The 27,471-nt window shown below is 47.5% G+C and overlaps 1 protein-coding gene across 2 annotated transcripts; it reads left to right on the forward strand.

Annotated features, from left to right (window-relative positions):
* On the forward strand, nt 1-26,514 carry fkbpl (FKBP prolyl isomerase like). 2 transcript variants are annotated; one of them, XM_035738025.2, is made up of 4 exons: nt 1-148; nt 15,083-15,474; nt 15,594-16,051; nt 22,626-26,514. In XM_035738025.2, coding segments are annotated over exons 1-4 (1,071 nt in total). In that variant the 5' UTR covers nt 1-147; the 3' UTR covers nt 22,846-26,514. The 2 variants fall into 2 exon arrangements, with proteins under 2 accessions (XP_035593918.1, XP_052337149.1); XM_052481189.1 differs by lacking the exon at nt 1-148 and adding an exon at nt 4,542-4,834.
* The last annotated feature ends 957 nt before the right edge of the window (nt 26,515-27,471 follow it).

A 27,471-nucleotide genomic window follows, 5' to 3' on the forward strand; every position in this document is an offset into this window, starting at 1 on the left:
GAAGATTGCAACTCCTCCCCCTTTGGCAGTTCTATCTTGATGGAAAATGTTGTAGTTGGGTATGGAAATCTCCAAATTTTTGGTGGCCTTCCTAAGCCAGGATTCAGACACGGCAAGGACATCAGGGTTGGCGGAGTGTGCTAAAGCAGTGAGTAAAACAAACTTAGGGAGGAGGCTTCTGATGTTAACATGCATGAAACCAAAGCTTTTTTGATCACATAAGTCAACAAATGAGGGTGCCTGGGGACACGCAGGGCCTGGGTTTACAACAATGGGTAAGACAACAACAGCTAATAAGCTAAAACAACAACAGGTAAAATGGAGATGAATGGGCAGAGAGGTTCGGTTAACTACACACAGAGCCTGAGTTCGCGGCTGGGGCCGACAGATAAACAAGAAATAAACAGAATGGAGTACCGTGATTAATGGACAGTCCAGCAGGCATCAGCTATGTGGCCAAGTGATCATAGGGTCCAGGAGGCAGCAATAGATGGAACAGGGAAGCCGCGGAGTAGCAGGCGTTTAAAGTTAGTAGCCCGGGGATAGATAGCCCAGGAAGCGTCTGCACCGACATCCGACGGAGGCCAGTTCAAGGCACATCAGATGGAGTATTCGTCGGCAGACCAGTTGTGGTGGTGCGGCAGGGCATCGTGTCGACAAAGAATCCAAGCCAGATGGCAAAAGAGATATTGTAGTTGTAGTAATTTAGTTTGCTAGTTGCGAGATAGGCCGGGCTCGCGGCTAACTGATGCTAGCTTCGGGGCAGGGGCGTTAGCCACTATAGCCACTTGGTAGCAGCGGTGATCCGGTGCCAAGGTCCAGAGCTTACGTTAAGGATCCGGTGGAGTAGTGGATTCTAGCCGTGTTTGGGTGGAGTCCAGGTGAACAACTGAGTAGGCCGGGAGGTGGGCCTCAGGGATATCTTCGGTGCTGGGTAACTCGGTGGGTGCTAGCTAGTGTTGAAGATCAGGAGTAATGGTCCAGGGTTTACGGCAGGAATCCAACGTTGTAGTGGAGAAACAGTCCGATACTGGTAGGCTGGCGAGTATTATCCAGGCTAAAAAAAAGGGCTGATATCTGTGCAGAAGGTAAAGGCCGCTAGCAATGGCTAACAATTAATAAATAGCTTGTAGCTAATTAGCTGGTTAGCTTCTGATGGCTAGGTGGTTCTGGCCATAGGGTCTAAAAATAAAAAAATAATAGCGGTTCCGTCTCACATTGGGTGAGTGTCACGCCCTGACCATAGAGAGCCCTTAGTTCTCCATGGTGTAGTAGGTCAGGGCATGACTAGGGGGTGATCTAGTGTAGATATTTCTATGTGGGTGCTAATATGGTTCCCAATTAGAGGCAGCTGTTTATCGTTGCCTCTGATTGGGGATCATATTTAGGTAGATTGTTTCCCCACCTGCATTTGTGGGATATTATTTTGTGTTTTGTGCATGTGCACCACGTCGTCACGTTTCGTTGTTAGTTCATTTGATTGATTGTTTTGTTTTGCTAAGTTTCACTTCATAATAAATACGTGGAAATCAACATCCGCTGTGCCTTGGTCCGTCTCTCCTCATGTTCGTGACAGAATATCCCACCAACAAAGGACCAAGCAGCGTGAACATGAGGTGAGGAAGTTTTGGACTTGGGAGGACATGAAAGGATGCGAAACCCTTCCTTGGCAGCAGACGGAAGGAAGAAATGGAAGACAGTGATGACGCCAGGGTTCGCATCCACAGAAAGCCCAAGGACAACCCCAATATTATTTATGGGGAGGGGCATGAGGGGTGGTCGGTGGAGGTAGCGGTCGAGCAGAGGAGAGTGCCAGAGCCTGTGTGTGAGTCGATAGAGGAATTTAATGAGAGATACCGGAAAGGGGATCTGGCAAGGAATATGCTGCAGCGCTGGCGCGCTGAAGAGCGCCTTCTCAGCCCAGTACCATCTGTGCCAGCTCCACGCACCAGGCAACCAGTGCACCTCCCCAGCCCGGTACGTCCTGTGCCTGCTCCCTGCACTCGCCCTGAAGAGCAAGAGACTGTCAGGGAGGCAATGGGGGAGTTGCGAGAGAGAGAGATGAGAGAGATGTTGTGCAAGTGTGTTCTGCTCAACATCCGACCAGAGGATCTGGTTAGCAGTCTGGTGCAACTTGGGCTGGCTCCACGCTTCTTGCCTCCAGAGCGCCTCCCCAGTCCGGTGTGTCCTGTGTCTCCTCCTCGCACTCGCCCTGAAGTACGTGTCCCCAGTCCAGTACCACCTGTGCCGGCTCCACGCAACAGGCCTCCAGTGCACCTCCTCAGTCCGGTACGTCCTGTACCTGCTCCACTCATTAGGCCTCCAGTGCACATTCACAGTCCAGAGCTTCCGGTGACGGTTCATAGTCCAGAGCTTCCAGTGACGATTCCCAGTCCAGAGCTTCCAGTGATGATTCCCAGTCCAGAGCTTCCAGTGACGGTTCCCATTCCAGAGCTTCCAGTGACGATTCCCATTTCGTAACCTCCTGCGATGGTCCACAGCCCGGAACCTCCTGTGACGGTCCACAGCCCGGAACCTCCTGTGACGGTCCACAGCCCGGAACCTCCTGAGACGGTCCACAGCCCGGAACCTCCTGAGACGGTCCACAGCCCGGAACCTCCTGCGACGGTCCACAGCCCGGAACCTCCTGCGACGGTCCACAGCCCGGAACCTCCTGCGACGGTCCACAGCCCGGAACCTCCTGAGACGGTCCACAGCCCGGAACCTCCTGCGACGGTCCACAGCCCGGAACCTCCTGCGACGGTCCACAGCCCGGAACCTCCTGCGATGGTCCACAGCGCGGATCTACTGCCCGGAACCTCCTGCGACGGTCCACAGCCCGGAACCTCCTGCGACGGTCCACAGCCCGGAACCTCCTGAGACGGTCCACAGCCCGGAACCTCCTGAGACGGTCCACAGCCCGGAACCTCCTGCGACGGTCCACAGCCCGGAACCTCCTGCGACGGTCCACAGCCCGGAACCTCCTGAGACGGTCCACAGCCCGGAGCCTCCTGCGACGGTCCACAGCCCGGAACCTCCTGCGACGGTCCACAGCCCGGAACCTCCTGTGATGGTCCACAGCCCGGAACCTCCGCCCGGAACCTCCTGCGACGGTCCACAGCCCGGAACCTCCTGCGACGGTCCACAGCCCGGAACCTCCTGTGATGGTCCACAGCCCGGAACCTCCTGCGACGGTCCACAGCCCGGAACTTCTGCCCGGAACCTCCTGCGACGGTCCACAAAGTTCAAGGGGGCCGAATACTTTCGCAAGGCACTGTATGTTTCAGTGAGATTGGATTTGTAGCATATATAACAATGGTTATCAACTGTACTGCAGGGATGGAAAGTCACAGTGGTGGCAGCTGCAGAGAGGTATTTGGGTGTACGAGACTTGATGTCAGAAGAGTTACAGGGTGTGTTCAGTGATGGTGTCCCATCCTTTCAGTCTGTTGGCCTGAGGTAGGACCAGATAGTGGAGTAGGCTGTTTTTTTGTGAGTGTATTGTTAGATGGTAGATGGTAGGGTATTTAAAGAGTGGAGTGGGGTGGTAGGTTGTTAATTATTGAGTGTAGGGTTAGATGGTAGATGGTAGGGTATTTAAAGAGTGGAGTAGGGTGGTAGGTTGTTAATTATTGAGTGTAGGGTTAGATGGTAGATGGTAGGGTATTTAAAGAGTGGAGTAGGGTGGTAGGTTGTTAATTATTGAGTGTAGGGTTAGATGGTAGATGGTAGGGTATTTAAAGAGTGGAGTGGGGTGGTAGGTTGTTAATGAGTGTAGGGTTAGATGGTAGGGTATTTAAATAGTGGAGTAGGGTGGGGGGTTTTAGTGTAGGGTTAGATGGTAGGGTATTTAAATAGTGGAGTAGGGTGGGGGTTTTAGTGTAGGGTTAGATGGTAGGGTATTTAAATAGTGGAGTAGGGTGAGGGGTTTGTAGTGAGTGTAGGGTTAGATGGTAGATGGTAGGGTATTTAAATAGTGGAGTAGGGTGGGGGGTTTGTAGTGAGTGTAGGGTTAGATGGTAGGGTATTTAAATAGTGGAGTAGGGTGGGGGTTTGTAGTGAGTGTAGGGTTAGATGGTAGATGGTAGGGTATTTAAATAGTGGAGTAGGGTGGGGGTTTTAGTGAGTGTAGGGTTAGATGGTAGATGGTAGGGTATTTAAATAGTGGAGTAGGGTGTTATTTTGTGAGTGTAGGGTTAGATGGTAGATGGTAGGGTATTTAAATAGTGGAGTAGGGTGTTTTTTGTGAGTGTAGGGTTAGATGGTAGATGGTAGGGGACACCTGAAACCCCACCTCTTCAAGGAATACCTAGGATAGGGTAAGTAAGGGTAAGTAATCCTTCTCACCCCCCCCAACAAGATTTAGATGCAAGTGGCTGTTCCACTGGTTGTCATAAGGTGTATGCACCAATTTGTAAGTCGCTCTGGATAAGAGCGTCTGCTAAATGACTTAAATGTAAATGTAAATGTAGGGTATTTAAATAGTGGAGTAGGGTGAGGGGTTTGTAGTGAGTGTAGGGTTAGATGGTAGATGGTAGGGTATTTAAATAGTGGAGTAGGGTGTTATTTTGTGAGTGTAGGGTTAGATGGTAGATGGTAGGGTATTTAAATAGTGGAGTCGAGTGGTGGGTTTGCACTGCAAAATTACTGCAGTAAATGTGTTATATTTTGAATGCTGTATAACTGCACTCTAACTGCAATATTTTTTCGTACGGAAGGTGGCGGCAATGCAACATGTATTAGGTGCCAAACGCGGTTAAACCTAATCGAAGAAGAAGTTGTATTGTTTTGATCCGTTGAAGTCGCACAAAGCCGAAATACCGTTTGTCTGCAGGTAGGAATAAGTTAGATAGCTGTTCATCTTCTCATGAAATGTAGTATGTTTTACATGCGTTTTTACTTTATACACATGTTTTTACTTTCGCAATGTTCATTAACGCGTTATAGCTAGCTAACTGGCTAAAGGGTTAGTGCTATCTGGAGTCCTTGGGACGTTCCTACCCTAAATCCTCCCCATAACCCTTACACTAAATCCTCCCCATAACCCTTACCCTAAATCCTCCCCATAACCCTTACCCTAAATCCTCCCCATAACCCTTACCCTAAATCCTCCCCTAACTCCTCAATTGAACCCCTACCCATTTTAAATGTAAGCTTCAATGTGTTAGCGACGTCCCAAGGACCCCGGATTGCATGAGTCCTGGCTAAAGCTAACAGGCTGGTGAAAGAGGCTGGCAGCTGAGGAGCGCTCTACTCCGTCCCACAGACCCGCTCTCTGCAGGCGCAACCAGGGGTTCAACCAGGGGGGTTCAACCAGGGGTTAAAACCAGGGGTTCAAACCAGGGGTTCAACCAGAGGGGTTCAACCAGAGGGGTTCAACCAGGGGTTCAACCAGGGGTTCAACCAGGGGGGGTTCAACCAGGGGGGGTTCAACCAGGGGTTCAACCAGGGGGTTCAACCAGGGGGGGTTCAACCAGGGGGTTCAACCAGGGGTTCAACCAGGGGGGGTTCAACCAGGGGTTCAAACCAGGGGTTCAACCAGGGGTTCAACCAGGGGTTCAACCAGGGGTTCAACCAGAGGGGTTCAACCAGAGGGGTTCAACCAGGGGTTCAACCAGGGGGTTCAACCAGAGGGGTTCAAACCAGGGGTTCAACCAGGGGTTCAACCAGAGGGGTTCAAACCAGGGGTTCAACCAGAGGGGTTCAACCAGGGGTTCAACCAGGGGTTCAACCAGAGGGGTTCAAACCAGGGGTTCAACCAGAGGGGTTCAACCAGGGGGGTTCAACCAGAGGGGTTCAACCAGGGGGTTCAACCAGAGGGGTTCAACCAGGGGTTCAACCAGGGGTTCAACCAGGGGTTCAACCAGGGGGTTCAACCAGGGGGGGTTCAACCAGGGGGGGTTCAACCAGGGGTTCAACCAGGGGTTCAACCAGGGGTTCAACCAGGGTTCAACCAGGGTTCAACCAGGGGGTTCAACCAGGGGGTTCAACCAGGGGTTCAACCAGAGGGGTTCAACCAGGGGTTCAACCAGAGGGGTTCAACCAGGGGTTCAACCAGGGGGTTCAACCAGAGGGGGTTCAACCAGGGGTTCAACCAGAGGGGTTCAACCAGGGGTTCAACCAGAGGGGTTCAACCAGGGGGGTTCAACCAGGGGTTCAACCAGGGGTTCAACCAGGGGTTCAACCAGGGGTTCAACCAGGGGTTCAACCAGGGTTCAACCAGGGGTTCAACCAGAGGGGTTCAACCAGGGGTTCAACCAGGGGTTCAACCAGAGGGGTTCAACCAGGGGTTCAACCAGGGGGTTCAACCAGGGGTTCAACCAGGGCCCAACCAGGGGTTCAACCAGGGGCCCAACCAGGGGTTCAACCAGGGGCCCCAGCGACATCACACAATGACAAGTTTCTTGAGACAACTAAAAAAATGGAACAAAAAATACACACACATTGAGTTGTTGCTACCAAAAAGTATTAATACCCATTAATGTGGGTATTAATATTGTTCATTCCCAGCGCGCATTTCCACCCTTACGAAAAAAATATTAATCAGAGTGCAGTAAACTGCAAATCAGAGTCCATAATACCTTTTCCTATTTTACTGCCGTAATTGTACAGTGTCACTGCAGTTATTATGCCATTACTGCGTCCAAAATACCACAGTTGACTGCAGTTTGAAAGCTGCAATCTTTTGTTATAAGGGCAGGGTGCTGTTGCAGATATAGCATAACAATATGGCCTTTGCTGTAGCCAACATGCTGGATGTAACATGTATGGCACTGTAATGAGATGCAAACTTATGTAGGTTTCTCTGATCAAATAGCCTAATCTAAAAATGTGCTGACATGTTAACAAACAACATCCTAACAGGTCAAAGTAAAATGGAAAATATGGAATAGACATCAGGCTACTCACAACTAATGTCCAGGAGTTGTTTTCCTGTGATCAGTGGTTTCGAGTTCGTATCCGTCAAATAAAATACTTCTGCATTTCCCGCTGTGTAAACACATTGCAAATAGGCTTAGGATAACTCCTCCTGATAAAGTTGGGTAGCTGATATTCATAGCTTTTAAATAGCCAAATTGATTAGTCACATTACTCCTGAGTGGCAGCAGCAGTCTAAGGCACTGCATCTCAGTGCTAGAGGCGTCACTACAGACCCTGGTTCGATTCCAGGCTGTATCACAACCGGCTGTGATTGGGAGACCCATAGGGCGGAGCACAATTGGCCCAGCGTCGTCTGGGTTAGGGTATGGCCCGGGTAGGCAGTCATTGTAAATAAGACTTTGTTCTTAACTTACTTGCCTAGTTAAATAAATAAAAAATCAATAGGAATCGGGACTAATAAAACCAATGCAATGGCCTGTTTTTACAAATGGTGGGCATTCATAAAGTTCCATTGCAGCTGACATGGTAGGCTGCACCCCAGTAAGTCCTTTTTGGTCCCGTCTGTACATCTTGTTGGTGCGGCAGTGATTCCCATGTCGTCCACAGAGGTTTATTTATCGGTACGGTCCGGACCACATCTGATCCAATCATAGACGTTTATGTTTGGTTCAGATTTTGTCCAGTCTGACCCAGCCTTGATTTGGCCCATACATAGATGTCTTTTCACCCTTTCATTCATAACCTCACTTCAACACCTGGGAAATGTGCATATTCAAAGTCATTTTGCTTACTGGGGCTATTCTATTTTTGGCGGGGGCCATTTTGTTTTTCTCTCACTTAAGGCAGAACAGCCAGGTCTGGCCCTGCACAGAGCTAGCTTGATGTGAAGGTAGAGAAAGATCAGCTTACCTTGTTAGCCAGCTAGATGGATGAATTTCACTCATGACAGCCAACAATATAACGAGGTGGTGGAAAAAGTACCCAATTGTCATACTTGGGTAAAAGTAAAGATACCTTAAAAGAAAATGACTTAAAGTACAAGTGAGTCATCCAGTAAAATACTACCTGAGTAAAAGTTTGAAAGTGTGGCGCAGTGGTTAAGGGCGCTGTACTGCAGCGCCAGCTGTGCCACCAGAGACTCTGGGTTCGCGCCCAGGCTCTGTCATAACCGGCCGTGACCGCGAGGTCCGTGGGGCGACGCACAATTGGCCTAGCGTCGCCCGGGTGAGGGAGGGCTTGGTCGGTAGGGGTGTCCTTGTCTCATCGTGCACCAGCGACTCCTGTGGCGGGCCGGGCGCAGTGCGAGCTAACCAAGGTTGCCAGGTGCACGGTGTTTCCTCCGACACATTGGTGCGGCTGGCTTCCGGGTTGGATGGCGCTGTGTTAAGAAGCAGTGCGGCTTGGTTGGGTTGTGTATCGGAGGACGCATGACTTTCAACCTTCGTCTCTCCCGTACGGAAGTTGTAGCGATGAGACAAGATAGTAACTACTAACAATTGGACACCACGAAATTGGGGAGAAAAAGGGGGTACATTTTTAAAAACTTAATAAAAAAAAAAGTAATTGGAATTGATCAAATGTACTTAAATATCAAAAGTAAAAGTATGAACCATTTCAACTGAAGGTTGCTGGATCGAATCCCCGAGCTGACAAGGTTCAAATCTGTTGTTCTGCCTCTGAACCAGGCAGTTAACCCACTGTTCTCTTGTAGGCTTTCATTCTAAATAATAATTTGTTCTGACTTGCCTAGTTAAATAAAAACATATTTTCAAATTCCTTATATTAAGCAAAGCAGATGGACACATTTTTAAAATATTTTTTTTCATATACGGATAGCCAGGGGCTCGCTTCAACACTCAGACAACCATTTACAAACGAAGCATGTGTTTAGTGAGACTGCCAGGTCAGAGGCAGTAGGGATGACCAGGGATGTTCTCTTGATAAGTGTGTGAATTAGACAATTTTCCTGTTCTGTTAAGCATTCAAAATAGAATTAGTACTTTTGGGTGTCAGGGAACATTTACGGAGTAAAAAGTACATTATTTTCTTTAGGAATGTAGTGAAGTAAAAGTTGTCAAAAATGTAAAAAGTAAAGTACAGATACTCAAACTTTTTGAAGTACTTTACACAACTGGTTAAAGCTTTACTCTAAAATGGATTAGATAAATAAAAATCCTCATCAATATACACACGATACCCAATAATGACAAAGTGAAAACAGTTTTTTAGACATTTTTGCAAATGTAAATAAATAAATGAATATTTACATAAGTATTCAGACCCTTTGCTATGAGACTTGAAATTGAGCTCAGGTGCATCCTGTTTCCATTGATCATCCTTGAGATGATTCTACAACTTGATTGGAGTTCACCTGTGATAAATTCAATTGATTAGACATGATTTGGAAAGGCACACACCTGTCTATATAAGGTCCCACAGTTGACAGTGCATGTCAGAGCAAAAACCAAGCCATGAGATTGAAGGAATTGTGGCCTCCATCATTCTTAAATGGAAGAGGTTTGGAACCACTAAGACTCTTTGTAGAGCTGTCCGCCAGGCCAAACTGAGCAATCAGGGGTCACGAGAGGTGACCAAGAACCCGATGGTCACTCTGACAGAGCTCCAGAGTTCCTCTGTGGAGATGGGAGAACCTTCCAGAAGGACAACCATCTCTGCAGCACTCCACCAATCAGGCCTGTATAGTAGAGTGACCAGACAGAAGCCGCTCCTCAGTAAAAGGCACATGACAGCCGGCTTGGACTTTGCCATAAGGCACCTAAAGGACTCTCAGACCATGAGAAACAAGATTATCTGGTCTGATGAAACCAAGATTGAACTCTTTGGCCTGAATGCCAAGCGTCACGTCTTGAGGAAACCTGGCACCATCCCTAAGGTGAAAGGTGGTGGCAGCATCATGCTGTGGGGATGTTTTTCAGCAGCAGGGACTGGGAGACTAGTCAGGATTGAGGGAAAGATGAACAGAGCAAAGTACAGTGAGATCCTTGATGAAAACCTGCTCCAGAGCGCTCAGGACTTCCAACAGGACAATGACCCAAAGCACACTAGTTTATAAAAAATACGCTTGGACGTTCATTCCATGTTGTCTATATTATGTTGTTGGTTGGTTACCATGCAACGGGAATATCTCCTCTCCATCTCTGCTTCTTCTCTTCTTCCTCTCTTCTTCCTCTCTTTGTCTTCTCTCCTCCTCTTCTTCCTGTCTTCTCAATTCAATTCAATTCAATTCAAGGGCTTTATTGGCATGGGAAACATGTGTTAACATTGCCAAAGCAAGTGAGGTAGACAACATACAAAGTGAATATATAAAGTGAAAAACAACAAAAATTAACAGTAAACATTACACATACAACAGTTTCAAAACAGTAAAGACATTACAAATGTCATATTATATATATATATATATACATATATATATATATATATATATATATACATATATATACACATATATACACATATATACACAACGTACAAATAATTAAAGGACACAAGATAAAATAAATAAGCATAAATATGGGTTGTATTTACAATGGTGTTTGTTCTTCACTGGTTGCCCTTTTCTCGTGGCAACAGGTCACAAATCTTGCTGCTGTGATGGCACACTGTGGAATTTCACCCAGTAGGTATGGGAGTTTTTCAAAATTGGATATGTTTTCGAATTCTTTGTGGATCTGTGTGATCTGGGGAAATATGTCTCTCTAATATGGTCATACATTGGGCAGGAGGTTAGGAAGTGCAGCTCAGTTTCCACCTCATTTTGTGGGCAGTGAGCACATAGCCTGTCTTCTCTGAGAGCCATGTCTGCCTACGGCGGCCTTTCTCAATAGCAAGGCTATGCTCACTGAGTCTGTACATAGTCAAAGCTTTCCTTAATTTTGGGTCAGTCACAGTGGTCAGGTATTCTGCCGCTGTGTACTCTCTGTGTAGGGCCAAATAGCATTCTAGTTTGCTCAGTTTTTTTGTTAATTCTTTCCAATGTGTTAAGTAATTATCTTTTTGTTTTCTCATGATTTGGTTGGGTCTAATTGTGCTGTTGTCCTGGGGCTCTGTAGGGTGTGTTTGTGTTTGTGAACAGAGCCCCAGGACCAGTTTGCTTAGGGACTCTTCTCCAGGTTCATCTCTCTGTTTGTGATGGCTTTGTTATGGAAGGTTTGTGAATCGCTTCCTTTTAGGTGGTTGTAGAATTTAATGGCTCTTTTCTGGATTTTGATAATTAGTGGGTATCGGCCTAATTCTGCTCTGCATGCATTATTTGGTGTTTTACGTTGTACACGGAGGATATTTTTGCAGAATTCTGCGTGCAGAGTCTCAATTTGGTGTTTGTCCCATTTTGTGAAGTCTTGATTGGTGAGCGGACCCCAGACCTCACAACCATAAAGGGCAATGGGCTCTATGACTGATTCAAGTATTTTTAGCCAAATCCTAATTGGTATGTTGAAATTTATGTTTCTTTTGATGGCATAGAATGCCCTTCTTGCCTTGTCTCTCAGATCGTTCACACCTTTGTGGAAGTTACCTGTGGCGCTGATGTTTAGGCCAAGGTATGTATAGTTTTTGTGTGCTCTAGGGCAACAGTGTCGAGATGGAATTTGTATTTGTGGTCCTGGTGACTCGACCTTTTTGGAACACCATTATTTTGGTCTTACTGAGATTTACTGTCAGGGCCCAGGTCTGACAGAATCTGTGCATAAGATCTAGGTGCTGCTGTAGGCCCTCCTTGGTTGGTGACAGAAGCACCAGATCATCAGCAAACAGCAGACATTTGACTTCGGATTCTAGCAGGGGGAGGCCGGGTGCTGCAGACTTTTCTAGTGCCCGCGCCAGTTCGTTGATATATATGTTGAAGAGGGTGGGGCTTAAGCTGCATCCCTGTCTAACCCCACGACCCTGTGTGAAGAAATGTGTGTGTTTTTTTGCCAATTTTAACCGCACACTTGTTGTTTGTGTACATGGATTTTATAATGTCATATGTTTTACCCCCAACACCACTTTCCATCAGTTTGTATAGCAGACCCTCATGCCAAATTGAGTCGAAGGCTTTTTTGAAATCAACAAAGCATGAGAAGACTTTGCCTTTGTTTTGGTTTGTTTGGTTGTCAATTAAGGTGTGCAGGGTGAATACATGGTCTGTTGTACGGTAATTTGGTAAAAAGCCAATTTGACATTTGCTCAGTACATTGTTTTCATTGAGGAAATGTACGAGTCTGCTGTTAATAATAATGCAGAGGATTTTCCCAAGGTTACTGTTGACACATATTCCACGGTAGTTATTGGGGTCAAATTTGTCTCCACTTTTGTGGATTGGGGTGATCAGTCCTTGGTTCCAAATATTGGGGAAGATGCCAGAGCTAAGTATGATGTTAAAGAGTTTTAGTATAGCCAGTTGGAATTTGTTGTCTGTATATTTGATCATTTCATTGAGGATACCATCGACACCACAGGCCTTTTTGGGTTGGAGGGTTTTTATTTTGTCCTGTAACTCATTCAATGTAATTGGAGAATCCAGTGGGTTCTGGTAGTCTTTAATAGTTGATTCTAAGATCTGTAGTTGATCATGTATATGTTTTTGCTCTTTGTTCTTTGTTATAGAACCAAAAAGATTGGAGAAGTGGTTTACCCAGACATCTCCATTTTGGATAGATAATTCTTCGTGTTGTTGTTTGTTTAGTGTTTTCCAATTTTCCCAGAAGTGGTTAGAGTCTATGGATTCTTCAATTGCATTGAGCTGATTTCTGACATGCTGTTCCTTCTTTTTCCGTAGTGTGTTTCTGTATTGTTTTAGTGATTCACCATAGTGAAGGCGTAGACTCAGGTTTTCCGGGTCTCTATGTTTTTGGTTGGACAGGTTTCTCAATTTCTTTCTTAGATTTTTGCATTCCTCATCAAACCATTTGTCATTATTGTTAATTTTCTTCGGTTTTCTATTTGAGATTTTTAGATTTGATAGGGAAGCTGAGAGGTCAAATATACTGTTAAGATTTTCTACTGCCAAGTTTACACCTTCACTATTACAGTGGAACGTTTTACCCAGGAAATTGTCTAAAAGGGATTGAATTTGTTGTTGCCTAATTGTTTTTTGGTAGGTTTCCAAACTGCATTCCTTCCACCTATAGCATTTCTTAATGTTACTCAGTTCCTTTGGCTTTGATGCCTCGTGGTTGAGTATTGCTCTGTTTAAGTAGACTGTGATTTTGCTGTGGTCTGATAGGGGTGTTAGTGGACTGACTGTGAACGCTCTGAGAGACTCTGGGTTGAGGTCAGTGATAAAGTAGTCTACAGTACTACTGCCAAGAGATGAGCTATAGGTGTATCTACCATAGGAGTCCCCTCGAAGCCTACCGTTGACTATGTACATACCCAGCGTGCGACAGAGCTGCAAGAGTTGTGACCCGTTTTTGTTGGTTATGTTGTCATAGTTGTGCCTAGGGGGCATATGTGGGAGGGGATGCTGTCACCTCCAGGCAGATGTTTGTCCCCCTGTGTGCTGAGGGTGTCAGGTTCTTGTCCGGTTCTGGCATTTAGGTCGCCACAGACTTACATGTCCCTGGGCCTGGAAATGATTGATTTCGCCCTCCAGGATGGAGAAGCTGTCTTCATTAAAATATGGGGATTCTAGTGGGGGATATAGGTAGCACACAGGAGGACATTTTTCTCTGTTAGGATAATTTCCTTTTGAATTTCTAGCCAAATGTAGAATGTTCCTGTTTTGATTAATTTAATGGAGTGAGTTAGGTCTGCTCTATACCAAATTAGCATACCCCTGAGTCCCTTCCCTGTTTCACACCTGGTAGTTTGGTGGATGGGACTACCAGCTCTCTGTAACCTAGAGGGCAACCAGTGGGTCCGTCTCCTCTATACCAGGTTTCTTGCAGGATGACAATGTCTGTGTTACCGATTTCTTTGGTGAAGTCCGGGTTTCTGCTCTTTAGGCCAAAGGCAGATGACCTCAGACCTTGGATATTCCAGGATGATATAGTGAAGGCTTTTGTTCCATAGAATGTCCAATGTTGTTGGTCGTGTGGTTTGGCCTCAGGCCAGTAAGTGTGAGCAGAGCCTGCTGAGCATCTGGTACATGCTATTGGCTTGGGCGAGTGTGAGAGTGGGGGTTGGGACTGTTTGCCCGCTCACTACCTGGGCGTATGTGTGGCTTCCATGTTGAGGCCCTCTTTGCGGGGGTGGGGTGCATGGGGTGGGCAGGAGTGGCATAGGTCTGATCTGAGGGGGCCTAAATGGGGTGTGGGCATGGTTGACGTGGGGGTGTTGATTGGTTGGGGTGGGGGTGTGGATGTGTCTGGGTGTACTGTGGTCTGGATGTAATTCCTCTTGGCGTGGGTCCTCTATGTGTAGGTCCAGGGGGTCCTGCAGGTCTGGGAGGGTGTCTCGCTGGTCTGGGTGGAGAGTCTATTGATCTGTTGCTCCTGTGTGAAGTGTTGGGGATACGTTTGAGAGCGATGTCCTTTAGGGTCCTGGCAAAGGTGGGCACTGCTGCCTTGTAGAGGTGGACCTGGTCATAGAGGCTGTTCAAGTCCAGGGTGGAGTGGTGGGCCAGGAAAACATTTGGTTTTGAGGCACAGTCACGGGAAATACTTGCGTTTACCCGCTGTATTGTGGCAGGGTGGAAGTCTTTTCGTGGTAGCAGGGTGGAGATAACCACTTGTGCGTTGGGGAAAGTAGAAGAAGCCTTTTCAATCACTCCCTTCAGTGCTGTTGCCACCCTTTCCTGCTGTGCTCTCAGGTCGTTTGTGCCTGTGTGTATTATTATGTGGCTGGGTGAACCTAGTTGGTCCTCAGACAGAAGGTCGAGGGCACGCTGGGTGTTTGGACACCAGAGTTTAGACACACTATGTTTGGGAAAAAGTTTTTTTCTTCTATATATTTCCCATTTGAGTCCATAAGTAGTACAATCTGTGTCTTGTGTTTGTCCTCAGTGGGTGTGAGGGGTTGTCAGAAGGGCTATCAGGGTGGCTGACAGGGGGTGCTCGGAGGGGGTGAGAGCCGCTGGGCTTGTGGTTCTTCATTTGTCTGTTCTGCTGTGGTGTCGACTCTATGGTCAGGGTCTGGTGTGGACTGTTCTGCTGTGGTGTCGAAACTTTTGTCAGGTGCTGGGGTGGGCTGTTCTGCTGGCTTCTCTGGGGGTGGCCACCTCTCTCTCCCCTCTAACTCTCCCTGTCTCCTCAAGTGATGAAGACCTCCCAGGCAGCGGAGACAGAAGGCGATAAGATCACTTCCTGGGTGTCTGTGTGCCCCAGGGGCTTGTGGGAGGTTTGTCAGAGGAGGAAACGAGGGGCGGAGCCAACTGACCCCTCTGGAGATGTCTACCCCGGGATTGGCTCTCTGTGTCAGGTCAGAGTTCAACGCCAAGGAGAACCTACAGCTGACCCGGAGCTGTCACTCAAACCTGACCTGCCAATCGCAGTCCTTTCAGATGCCCAGGTCCCACCCCTACAGCGCTCCCAGGGTACCATGCTGCAGGTCCCGCTTGGTGATTGGATCATTCTGAGGCTGGGGGAGGGGCAGTGTGACATCACAGAGGGGTGTGTGGAGGGGATGAGAGCTGGAGAGAAGTGTGAGGTAAGGAGAGGCTCACACACCAATAGCACCACACTGAATCAGCATGTACCTGCTGTTACCCATTCACCCATCATACAGCTGGTCTTAACCTTTCACTCCTTTGACCCTCGTGTCCCCAGGTCATGCTGACTCCACTAACAGACCGACTCCGGGGAGGAGAAGAGGAGCAGAAGAGAGCAGGCCCTGACCAGTCCCTGTGTATAACAGTAGAGCTCCAGTCCTTCTCTCCTGGCCATGAGTCCTGGCAGCTGTCAGCTGGAGAGAAGTGGGGCTGGGTGATGTCACACAAGCAGAGGGGGGGAGACAGGTTTAGGGCGGGGGACATGTGGGGGGCGGCAGACAGCTACAGCCGAGCCATCAAACTCCTCATCACCCTAAAACTACACACCCGGGGAGAAGGGGAGGAGATGACTCCGATAGAGGAGGAGGAGGAGGATGAGGAGACGGAGAAGAAAGATAGCCTAGAGGCCCCTACAGATCGTCAGTACCGTTCCACCAAGGCCTCTCTCTACTCCAACCTATCCCTATGTCAGCTCAAACTGGGCCAGTGGTCCCGGGCCAGAGGGTGCGCCTCCAGGTAAGACTAGGAATTGCCAGGGACCTCACCAGTACTTAATTTGTAAATCGGGAATTCCCAGAACACATAGTGAGCTCTGAGGTGGGTGGGGGGGCCTGAGGTGGGTGTGGGGGGCTCTGAGGTGGGTGTGGGGGCTCTGAGGTGGGGGCTCTGAGGTGGGTGTGGGGGGGGCTCTGAGGTGGGTGTGAGGGGGGGGCTCTGAGGTGGGTGTGGGGGGCTCTGAGGTGGGTGGGGGCCTGAGGTGGGTGTGAGGGGGGCTCTGAGGTGGGTGTGATGGGGGCTCTGAGGTGGGTGTGGGGGGCTCTGAGGTGGGTGTGGGGGGCTCTGAGGTGGGTGTGGGGGGGGGTTCTGAGGTGGGTGTGGGGGCTCTGAGGGGGGGGGCTCTGAGGTGGGTGTGAGGGGGTTCTGAGGTGGGTGTGATGGGGGCTCTGAGGTGGGTGTGAGGGGGGGGGCTCTGAGGTGGGGGCCTGGGGGGTGGGGGGCTCTGAGGTGGGTGTGGGGGCTCTGAGGTGGGTGTGGGGGCTCTGAGGTGGGTGTGGGGGGCTCTGAGGTGGGTGGGGGGCTCTGAGGTGGGTGTGGGGGGGGCTCTGAGGTGGGTGTGAGGGGGCTCTGAGGTGGGTGTGATGGGGGTCTGAGGTGGGTGTGGGGGGGCTCTGAGGTGGGTGTGCGGGGGCTCTGAGGTGGGTGTGGGGGGCTCTGAGGTGGGTGGGGGGCTCTGAGGTGGGTGTGAGGGGGTGTGATGGGGGCTCTGAGGTGGGTGTGGGGGGCTCTGAGGTGGGTGTGAGGGGGCTCTGAGGTGGGTGTGAGGGGGGCTCTGAGGTGGGTGTGAGGGGGCTCTGAGGTGGGTGTGAGGGGGGCTCTGAGGTGGGTGTGGGGCTCTGAGGTGGGTGTGGGGGGGGCTCTGAGGTGGGTGTGAGGGGGGGCTCTGAGGTGGGTGTGGGGGGCTCTGAGGTGGGTGAGGGGGCTCTGAGGTGGGTGTGAGGGGGCTCTGAGGTGGGTGTGAATGAGGTGGGTGTGGGGGGCTCTGAGGTGGGTGTGGGGGGGGCTCTGAGGTGGGTGTGGGTGGGGGGGCTCTGAGGTGGGTGGGGGGCTCTGAGGTGGGTGTGGGGGGCTCTGAGGTGGGTGTGGGGGGCTCTGAGGTGGGTGTGGGGCTCTGAGGTGGGGGCTCTGAGGTGGGTGTGGGGGGCTCTGAGGTGGGTGTGAGGGGGCTCTGAGGTGGGTGTGGGGGGCTCTGAGGTGGGTGTGGGGGGCTCTGAGGTGGGTGTGATGGGGGGCTCTGAGGTGGGTGTGGGGGGCTCTGAGGTGGGTGTGGGGGGCTCTGAGGTGGGTGTGGGGGGCTCTGAGGTGGGTGTGAGGGGGCTCTGAGGTGGGTGTGGGGGCTCTGAGGTGGGTGTGGGGGGCTCTGAGGTGGGTGGGGGGCTCTGAGGTGGGTGGGGGGCTCTGAGGTGGGTGGGGGGCTCTGAGGTGGGTGGGGGGGCTCTGAGGTGGGTGTGAGGTGGGTGTGGGGGGCTCTGAGGTGGGTGTGAGGGGGGGCTCTGAGGTGGGTGAGGGGGGCTCTGAGGTGGGTGTGGGGGGCTCTGAGGTGGGTGTGAGGGGGGCTCTGAGGTGGGTGTGGGGGCTCTGAGGTGGGTGTGAGGGGGGCTCTGAGGTGGGTGTGAGGGGGGCTCTGAGGTGGGTGTGATGGGGGCTCTGAGGTGGGTGTGAGGGGGCTCTGAGGTGGGTGATGGGGGCTCTGAGGTGGGTGTGAGGGGGCTCTGAGGTGGGTGTGGGGGGCTCTGAGGTGGGTGTGGGGGGGGCTCTGAGGTGGGGGGGGGGCTCTGAGGTGGGTGTGGGGGGGCTCTGAGGTGGGTGGGGGGCTCTGAGGTGGGTGGGGGGGCTCTGAGGTGGGTGTGAGGGGGCTCTGAGGTGGGTGTGAGGGGGCTCTGAGGTGGGTGTGAGGGGGCTCTGAGGTGGGTGTGGGGGGGGCTCTGAGGTGGGTGTGGGGGGCTCTGAGGTGGGTGTGGGGGGCTCTGAGGTGGGTGTGATGGGGGCTCTGAGGTGGTGTGGGGGGCTCTGAGGTGGGTGAGGGGGCTCTGAGGTGGGTGTGAGGTGGGGGGGGGCTCTGAGGTGGGTGTGGGGGGCTCTGAGGTGGGTGGGGGGGGCTCTGAGGTGGGTGTGAGGGGGGCTCTGAGGTGGGTGTGAGGGGGGCTCTGAGGTGGGTGAGGGGGCTCTGAGGGTGGGGGGCTCTGAGGTGGGTGTGAGGGGGCTCTGAGGTGGGTGTGAGGGGGCTCTGAGGTGGGTGTGGGGGGGGCTCTGAGGTGGGTGGGTGTGAGGGGGCTCTGAGGTGGGTGTGGGGGGGCTCTGAGGTGGGTGAAAAAGGGGGCTCTGAGGTGGGTGTGGGTGGGGGGCTCTGAGGTGGGTGTGGGGGCAGGTGGGTGTGGGGGCTCTGAGGTGGGTGTGTGGGGGCTCTGAGGTGGGTGTGGGGGCTCTGAGGTGGGTGTGGGGGGCTCTGAGGTGGGTGTGAGGGGGCTCTGAGGTGGGTGTGAGGGGGCTCTGAGGTGGGTGTGAGGGGGCTCTGAGGAACCGTCCCAAACACATTGAGAAAAGGAGTCTAACACAACATAGCAGCAGACAGAGTAAACAGCCAAGTAGCCTGCTATGGTGGTGAAACGGACAGGGGTCTCAGCAGTCTCATTTAACATTAACATTTAACATTTAAGTCATTTAGCAGACGCTATCCAGAGCGACTTCAAATTGGTGCATTTTATGACAACCAGTGGAACAGCCACTTGCATCTAAATCTTGTTGGGGGGGTGAGAAGGATTACCACACCCTATCCTAGGTATTCCTTGAAGAGGTGGGGTTTCAGGTGTCTCCGGAAGGTGGTGATTGACGCTGTCCTACACAGGAGTTTGTTCCACATTTCTTAAGACTGGGCTGATAACTGTGTCTCCATGGCGCTGAATAATTCAAAGCATTTTAGACGTCACTGCAGTATGTCCACATACTTGAGTAAAGCTGCGGTTACACAAGTCCACATTTCTTAAGAGCATAATTTTCTAGACGTCAGTGAACAGCAACATTTTTAGACAACACTGCAGAACACCCATATACCCACATACTCAGCTGTGGAGCTTACAAGACCTGCATTTCATATCATTTTCAAGTCATCAATTGAGCTGTAGAACAAATAACGGAATAAAACTTCAAAATCAAATAAATCGATGTAGGACACAGCAGAACACATGAGAATATATAGGCCTCCTGCCTATGTGACAGTATGAAGCACATATTCAGATTACCTTCACAGTACAGAACAAGTTAGTAAAGGAAGAAATATGTACTACCTTAGTTTTCAAAACCTCCCACAACGACTCTCCCCGTGACTCTTGAGAGTGAACTTGCCATGAGCAGGATGCTTAGTCTCCTTCTCAGGCTGTTCTGGCGACTCTGGCTGTAGTGTCTATTCTTTCATTCTGAGTGTGAACTATAACCTGGGTGTCCTCTCTAGCCTCGTCTACAAATACGCCTGTTCAAAAACCTTTTTTCTGAGGGCTATTTGTTGTTTCTTTACGTCTGAGACATAGGATGTTAATTTACTGTACATTCCCACTATTTTGCTAGTTTAATCCCTCCAGTGGTTTCTAGACCCAAGCTCCCTACTTGTGTGCGTGTTGTACAGCCCAACTCTGAATTCTGCATGACAAGCCAGGGGTTATACGTTTGCTTGTTCTTGAACTGCTCCGAGCACTTCGTTGGTGGATGCACTGCCGCCCTCACCCCCAGCTCCCCATCTCCCTCTCCAGCTGGGTTAGGGTTAGGTCTACTAGCTAGTGAAGGTAGCTGAACTGGCGGGATTAATAGCAGCGCTGTCAGCTAAGGTATCGCTATCAGGAACAGTTTGAACCTCACTCCTCTCCTCCGGCACTGACAGTTCTCTGGCTCGTTCTGAGTTCGATTCACTATCTCTCTCTGGAATTATTATTATTTAAACATTTTTGGGGGGCTTTCTCACGATTCAAATTCAGTAGGGAGACGACTAGACTAGGCTATGTGATGTAATTACGTAGGGACCTCTTCACTAGCTGATCACCACTACCAAGATCTGTGTCAAGATCAGTTACTTACCCCACCGGCCCTCCCCATAACCTCTATGTACAAATAAGAGAGCAGGTCTGGAATCAGTGTGGCTCGATAGGATGACTATATACATTGGGGCAAAAAAGTATTTAGTCAGCTGCCAATTGTGCAATTAGAACGTCTACAGAGAGAAACAATTAATAAATCCGGAGAGATACCGGATCCGGGAAAATAGGTGCCGGAACAAACAGTCAGATCCTGTTCCTGCAGGATCCGTCTCAAATTAAGCACTAGACCTCACGATACGATATCATGATACTTGGGTGCTGATACGATATGTATTGCAATTGTCACAATCATGGCCTACTGGAAGATGTTTTTGGGTTGGAGGGCTGTTGATGGGCGGAAGGGGGGGTGGGGGTGCTTCGCTCATACAGGAGTAAAAAAAAGGACTAGTTCGCTAATTTGGTCATTTGTATGTGACTCGTTTCAGGAAACTAGGCGTGTGTTGCGCGTCACTACACAGTCGAGGCATTTGAACGTAAACATTTATTTTTGATCAAAATGCGTTTTTTTTGTTGTCAGAAATGCCTTCTGCAATATGTAAACTTTCATGTGCCTTAATAACAAACTTGTATGCCATCTGTAGATATGAATAAAATTGTTAAATTACGAGCCTACTTGGTTTAGCCACAGAAAAAGCCAGGAATCTTCCCGCTAGCCATGATTGGCTGAGGTAATGGATGGGCTGGACAAGCCGAGAGATGAGTTCCGATTGGTCTGCCATGTAGCACGCTTCTGTTTATAACTGTTTATGATCTGGTCAGTATGTGATCCTTTCTAACGGGGCTTTTTTGAAAGCTAACATGAAGAACTGCAAAAGTGTTGCTCTCCACTTTCTGGAGGACCGAGTTTTGAAATCGGTGGAATGCCGGTGGAAGCACAGTATGATAGATAAGGAGAATTCTGGCGTTTGAATGCAAATATGCAGAGGGAGTTGAAAAGAGAACACACATAGAATTGTAATCCGGAGACCGGTGTTTTATACATCTTCAAACTAAGGGCAACCATGGCATCCATGACGGAGAGGGAGAAGTGTTCATGCATGTTTACGGGTAAGAGAGTCTAGCTAGCTACATTTTCGGATATTATACGTTTCTAATTTAGTCAGAAAGTCGTTTTCATTTCAAGCTAAAGTGTACTGTTAGTTGGCTGGCTCGCTAGCTAATGTTACGTGAATGATCTGTATAGTAATATTGTTCATATCTCACAGCCATTTGCATGGCTAGCTAACATTGAATCTAGTTTGTTAGCTACATGCAGAATAATGCAGGGTAGTAATGTTATAAATTAGGATTATGGGTCATTGTTTAGCTATCTAGCGACATGTCTAAACAAAAGACTCCACTATGCAAGGTACCATTTCACTGTACCGTTCACACCTTCTGTGTCCTGTCCATGTGACGAATACATTTTTGATTTGATATAGTTTGTATTTTCCAGAGACGGTAATGTGAAGAACAACTTGACCTGCACCAAAGTCAGATTAGGATTTAACATTAGGCCAACGAGACAGCTTTCCAAGTTCTAAGATTCTCCGGTAGAATGCCCTGCTTTTATTTCGTCTCACTTACAACTGTATTTCCTGTAATTGGCTCGCCATTAAATTGTAAATAATGATCTTGTTGTGAGTTTATGTTCCTGTAATAATTAATACAAACTGACGTTGTCAGTTATGTGGTCATTATTTAAACTGGCTGGCCAGCTAACTTCACGTTAGCTGTCTAGCTAACAAGCTAACCAAAACATTGTTTATAAAGTTGCTTTTAGGTGCCTGGTTTGCTAGATTGACATAAACAGATGGGTTTATTGGTGTTAAAATACACCAGTTATGCTATTTTGGACCAACAGGCTGCTGATGTCATGCATGTGAATCCTTAAAGAGCTGGGCGGGGCAAAGTCATAAGAGGGTGTGACCGATGCTGAATGGGTGTCGACAAAGAAGAGCTCTCCACTAGATACCCAAACGTTCAAGGGCCATTTTCTCAAAAGTGGGGTTACAAGTTTATTAAATTTCAAAGCAGAATTACTTTCCCTCAACTGTAGTGTTACAGTATGAAATACCGTTTTCGAGTCTCTACTTTTATCCAATGTAAAAAAAAAAAAATGTAAAAAATTAAAGATGTTGATACATAAGACAAAATCGAGCCAGTCGGTCACACATGCTCACAATCGTAAAGATTCTCTATATATTGCGATTTGAAGCTGTGATTTGTTTATTACGATTAGACATTCCCATGGTATTGCTCGCCATGTCTGATGCAGAGAGGAGAGAGCATGACAAAATTTGTTTTGATCAGTCATGGAAAAACATGTTGGTTCCCTGTTTCAAAAGAAAATTAATAACAAGGAAAAAATACTAGTTTTGGGCAGGCACAGCTGACTAATGCAAAAATAATATTGAGATATATTGTCAAATAATATCCCAATATGTAACTATTTTTTTTCCCGCCAGATCCACGCTGCTGGAGCCCCAAGGGCTGAAGGCCTGGTACCGCCTTGGGCAGGCCAACCTGGAGGCAGGGGAGCTGGAGGAGGCCGACAGGGCCTTCAGGAAACTACAGGAGCTCCAGCCTGACTCTCCCTCCGCCCTGAGAGGACTGAGAGAGGTGGGGAGGAGGGAGCGAGAGACAAATAGCAGACTGGGACAGAGACTCGGCAAGATGTTCAGCTGAAGAGGGAGAGTGAGAGAGGACTGATAGCCAACTGGGACAGGGACTGAGTCAAATGTTCAGGCAAGAAGGAGAGGGTGACAATTAGCAGACTATTTTTTCATCCACAAATAGTCTTAGGCGGCGTTTATATAAGTAGCCCAATTCTGATATTTTTTCCAATATTGGTCTTTGACCAATCACAAGTAAAATAAATATCAGAATTGGGATGTCTGTGTAAATATGGGCACTGGATTATGGGATTTAAGTGTCAGTCATTTTTTATTTTTTATTTTATTGAACTGTTAAGACACTGGAGCTGTTCTACAAAATACATGTAAGAAGTGGTATAGAAATTAGCTGGAATTATGGGTAAGACGGCTTTTCACAAACTCTGTCCTGGGGACGCCAAGAGCTACACATTGAGGTTTTTGCCCTAGCACTACTAATTCAAATAATCAATGTTTGACGATGAGTTAGTTATTTGAATCAGCTGTGTAGTGTCAGGGCACCCCAGTTAGAAACGCTGAGGCAGGATTAGGGTTGTAAAGGGAGGGTACAACACAAATGAGTGGCTACTCTGACAAATCAGTCTGGTCTTGACATCAAACAAACAACAGCCCAGGCCAATGATACGGGGAAAATAGATTGTACATCTTAGGAGGAGATATCTATGTGTATCTATCTACACACACGTACAGTTGAAGTCAGAAGTTTACATACACCTTCGCCAAATACATTTAAACTCAGTTTTTCACCATTCCTGACATTTAATCCTAGTAAACAGTACCTGTCTTAGGTCAGTTAGGATGATCACTTTATTTTAAGAATGTGAAATGTCACAATAATAGTAGAGAGAATGATTTATTTCATTCTCAGTGGGCCAAAAGTTTACATACACTCAATTAGTATTTGGTAGCATTGCCTTTCAAGTGTTTAACTTGGGTCAAACGTTTCGGGGTAGCCCGTTTCGGGCCCATTCCTCCTGACAGAGCTGGTGTAACTGAGTCGGGTTTGTATAGGCCTCCTTGCTCACACACGCTTTTTCAGTTCTGCCCACAAATTTTCCATAGGATTGAGGTCAGGGCTTTGTGATGGCCACTCCAATACCTTGACTTTGTTGTCCTTAAGCCATTTTGCCTCAACTTTGGAAGTATGCTTGGGGTTATTGTCAATTTGGAAGAAAGATGAACGTGGTACCTTCAGGCGTTTGGAACCAGACTTGTGGAGGTTTACACATTTTTTTCTGAGGTCTTGGCTGATTTCTTTTGATTTTCCCATGATGTCAAGCAAAGAGGCACAGAAGTGGGCTTTGAAATACATCCACAGGTACACCTCCAATTGACTCAGAAGATGTCAATTAGCCTATCAGAAGCTTCTAAAGCCATGACATTTTGGGGAATTTTACAAGCTGTTTAAAGGCACAGTCAACTTAGTGTATGTAAACTTCTGACCCACTGGAATTGTGATACAGTGAAATACTATATCTGTAAACAATTGTTGGAAAAGTTACTTGTGTCATGCGCAATGTAGATGTCCTAACCAACTTGCCAAAACTATAGTTTGTTAAAAATAAATTTGTGGAGTGGTTGAAAAATGTGTTTTAATGACTCCAACCTAAGTGTATGTAAACTTCTGACTTCAACTGTTCATACATACACACACACACACACACACACACTACACACCACACACACACACACACACACACACACACACACTACCGGTCAAAAGGTTTTAGAACGCCTACTCATTAAATGTTTTTGATTTATTTGACTATTTTTCTACATTGTATCATTAATAGTGAAGACATCAAAGCTATGAAATAACACATGGAATAATATAGTCTAAAAAAGTGTCAAACAAATCAAAATATATATTTTATATTTGAGGTTCTTCAAATAGCTACCCTTTGCCTTGATGACAGCTTTGCACACTTTTGGCATTCTCTCAACCAGCTTCACCTGGAATGCTATTCCAACAATCTTGGAGTTCCCACATATGCTGAGCACTTGTTGGCTGCTTTTCCTTCACTGTGCTGTCCTACTCATCCATAACCATCTCAATTTGGTTGAGGTCGGGGGATTGTGGAGGCCACAATGGTAAAATAGCCCTTACACCGCCTGGAGGTGTTTTGAGTCATTGCCCTGTTGAAAAACAAATTATACTCCCACTCAGCCCAAACCAGATGGGATGGCATATCGCTGCAGAATGCTGTGGTAGCCTTGCTGGTTAAGTGTGCCTTTAATTCTAAATAAATCACAGACATTGTCACCAGCAAAGCACCCCCCACACCATAACACCACCTCCTCCACGCATAATGGTGGGAACCACACATGCAGAGATCATCTGTTCACCCACACCGCGTCTCACAATGACACGCCGGTTGGAACCACAAATCTCCAGTTTGGACTCCAAACCAGAGGATACATTTCCACCAGTCTAATGTCCACTGCTCGTGTTTCTTGGCCTAAACAAGTCTCTTCTTATTATTTGTGGCCTTTAGTAGTGGTTTCTTTGCAGCAATTCGACCATGAAGGCCTGATTCACACAGTCTCCTCTGAGCAGTTGATGTTGAGATGAGTCTGTTACTTGACCTCTGAAGGATTTATTTGGGCTGCAGTTTCTGAGGCTGGTATCTCTAATGAACGTATCCTCTGCAGCCGATAAGCAGACAGTTTCATCATAGCGCTTGGTTTTTGCGTGGTTTTTTGCGACTGCTTTTGAAGAAACTTTCAAAGTTCTTGAAATGTTCTGTATTGACTGACCTTCATGTCTTTAAAAAAATGATGGACTATTGTTTCTCTTTGCTTATTTGAGGTGTTCTTATAATATGGCCCAAATAGGACCATCTTCTGTGTCACAACTGATTGGCTCAAACACATTAAGAAGGAAAGAAATTGTGCAAAGTCCAAAGCTGCCATCAAGGCAAAGGGTATCTATTTGAAGAATCTCAAATATAAAATATATTTTGATTTGTTTAACACTTTTTTAGTAGTTATTTTGGTTCCTATGTGATTCCATATATACAGTGGTGGGAAAAGTACTTGAGTAAAAGTAAAGATGCCTTTTAATAGAAAATGACTCAAGTAAATGTGAAAGTCACCCAGTAAAATACTATTTGAGTAAGAGTCTACAAGTATTTGGTTTTAAATATACAGAAGTATCAAAAGTAAATGGGATTGCTAAAATATATTTAAATATCAAATGTAAAAGTATGAACTATTTCAAATTACTTATATTAACCAAACTAGACGGGACAATTTAATTGTTTTATTTTATTGACTGATAGCCAGCCTCCCAACACTCAGACATAATTTACAAAATAAGCATGTGTTTAGTGAGTCTGCCAGGTCAGAGGCAGTAGGGATGACCAGGGATGTTCTCTTGATAAGTGTGTGAATTGGAAAAAAATTCTGTCAAAATGTACTGTACTTTTGGGTGTCAGGGAAAATGTATGGAGTAAAAAGTACATTTTCATTAGGAATGTAGTGAAGTAAAAGTTGTCAAAAAATGTAAATAGTGTAGTAGTATAGATACACCAAATTACTTAAGTAGTACTTTTAAAGTATTTTACACCACTGTCCATATGTGTTATTTCATAGTTTATCTTCACTATTATTCACTATTTTTTCCTCAATCTACACACAATATCACCTAATGACAAATTTGCAAATAAAACCCGTATTCAGACCTTTTGTTAATGAGAATCATCTTTACTAATGTTGCAGAAATCAGTAAAGATAGCACACAGCTCAGACACCCATGCATACCCCACAAGACATGCCACCAGAGGTCTCTTCACAGTCCCCAAGTCCAGAACAGACTATGGGAGTCACCCAGTACTACATAGAGCCATGACTACATGGAACTCTATTCCACAATACTACATAGAGACATGACTACATGGAACTCTATTCCACAGTACTACATAGAGCCATGACTACATGGAACTCTATTCCACAGTACTACATAGAGCCATGACTACATGGAACTCTATTCCACAGTACTACATAGAGACATGACTACATGGAACTCTATTCCACAGTACTACATAGAGCCATGACTACATGGAACTCTATTCCACAGTACTACATAGAGACATGACTACATGGAACTCTATTCCACAGTACTACATAGAGACATGACTACATGGAACTCTATTCCACAGTACTACATAGAGCCATGACTACATGGAACTCTACTCCACAGTACTACATAGAGCCGTGACTACATGGAACTCTATTCCACAGTACTACATAGAGCCATGACTACATGGAACTCTATTCCACAGTACTACATAGAGCCGTGACTACATGGAACTCTATTCCACAGTACTACATAGAGCCGTGACTACATGGAACTCTATTCCACAGTACTACATAGAGCCATGACTACATGGAACTCTATTCCACAGTACTACATAGAGCCATGACTACATGGAACTCTATTCCACAGTACTACATAGAGCCATGACTACATGGAACTCTACTCCACAGTACTACATAGAGCCGTGACTACATGGAACTCTATTCCACAGTACTACATAGAGCCATGACTACATGGAACTCTATTCCACAGTACTACATAGAGCCATGACTACATGGAACTCTATTCCACAGTACTACATAGAGCCATGACTACATGGAA

Source organism: Oncorhynchus keta, chromosome 27 (genome assembly GCF_023373465.1).
Source record: "Oncorhynchus keta strain PuntledgeMale-10-30-2019 chromosome 27, Oket_V2, whole genome shotgun sequence".
Classification (NCBI taxonomy): domain Eukaryota; kingdom Metazoa; phylum Chordata; class Actinopteri; order Salmoniformes; family Salmonidae; genus Oncorhynchus; species Oncorhynchus keta.

What these genes read in the sequence shown, in the direction of transcription:
- fkbpl (XM_035738025.2), top strand. An exon ending in GAGCTGGAGAGAAGTGTGAG is followed by an intron (nt 15,475 to 15,593) that starts GTAAGGAGAGGC and finishes TCGTGTCCCCAG; the next exon opens with GTCATGCTGACTCCACTAAC. An exon ending in GCCAGAGGGTGCGCCTCCAG is followed by an intron (nt 16,052 to 22,625) that starts GTAAGACTAGGA and finishes TTTTCCCGCCAG; the next exon opens with ATCCACGCTGCTGGAGCCCC.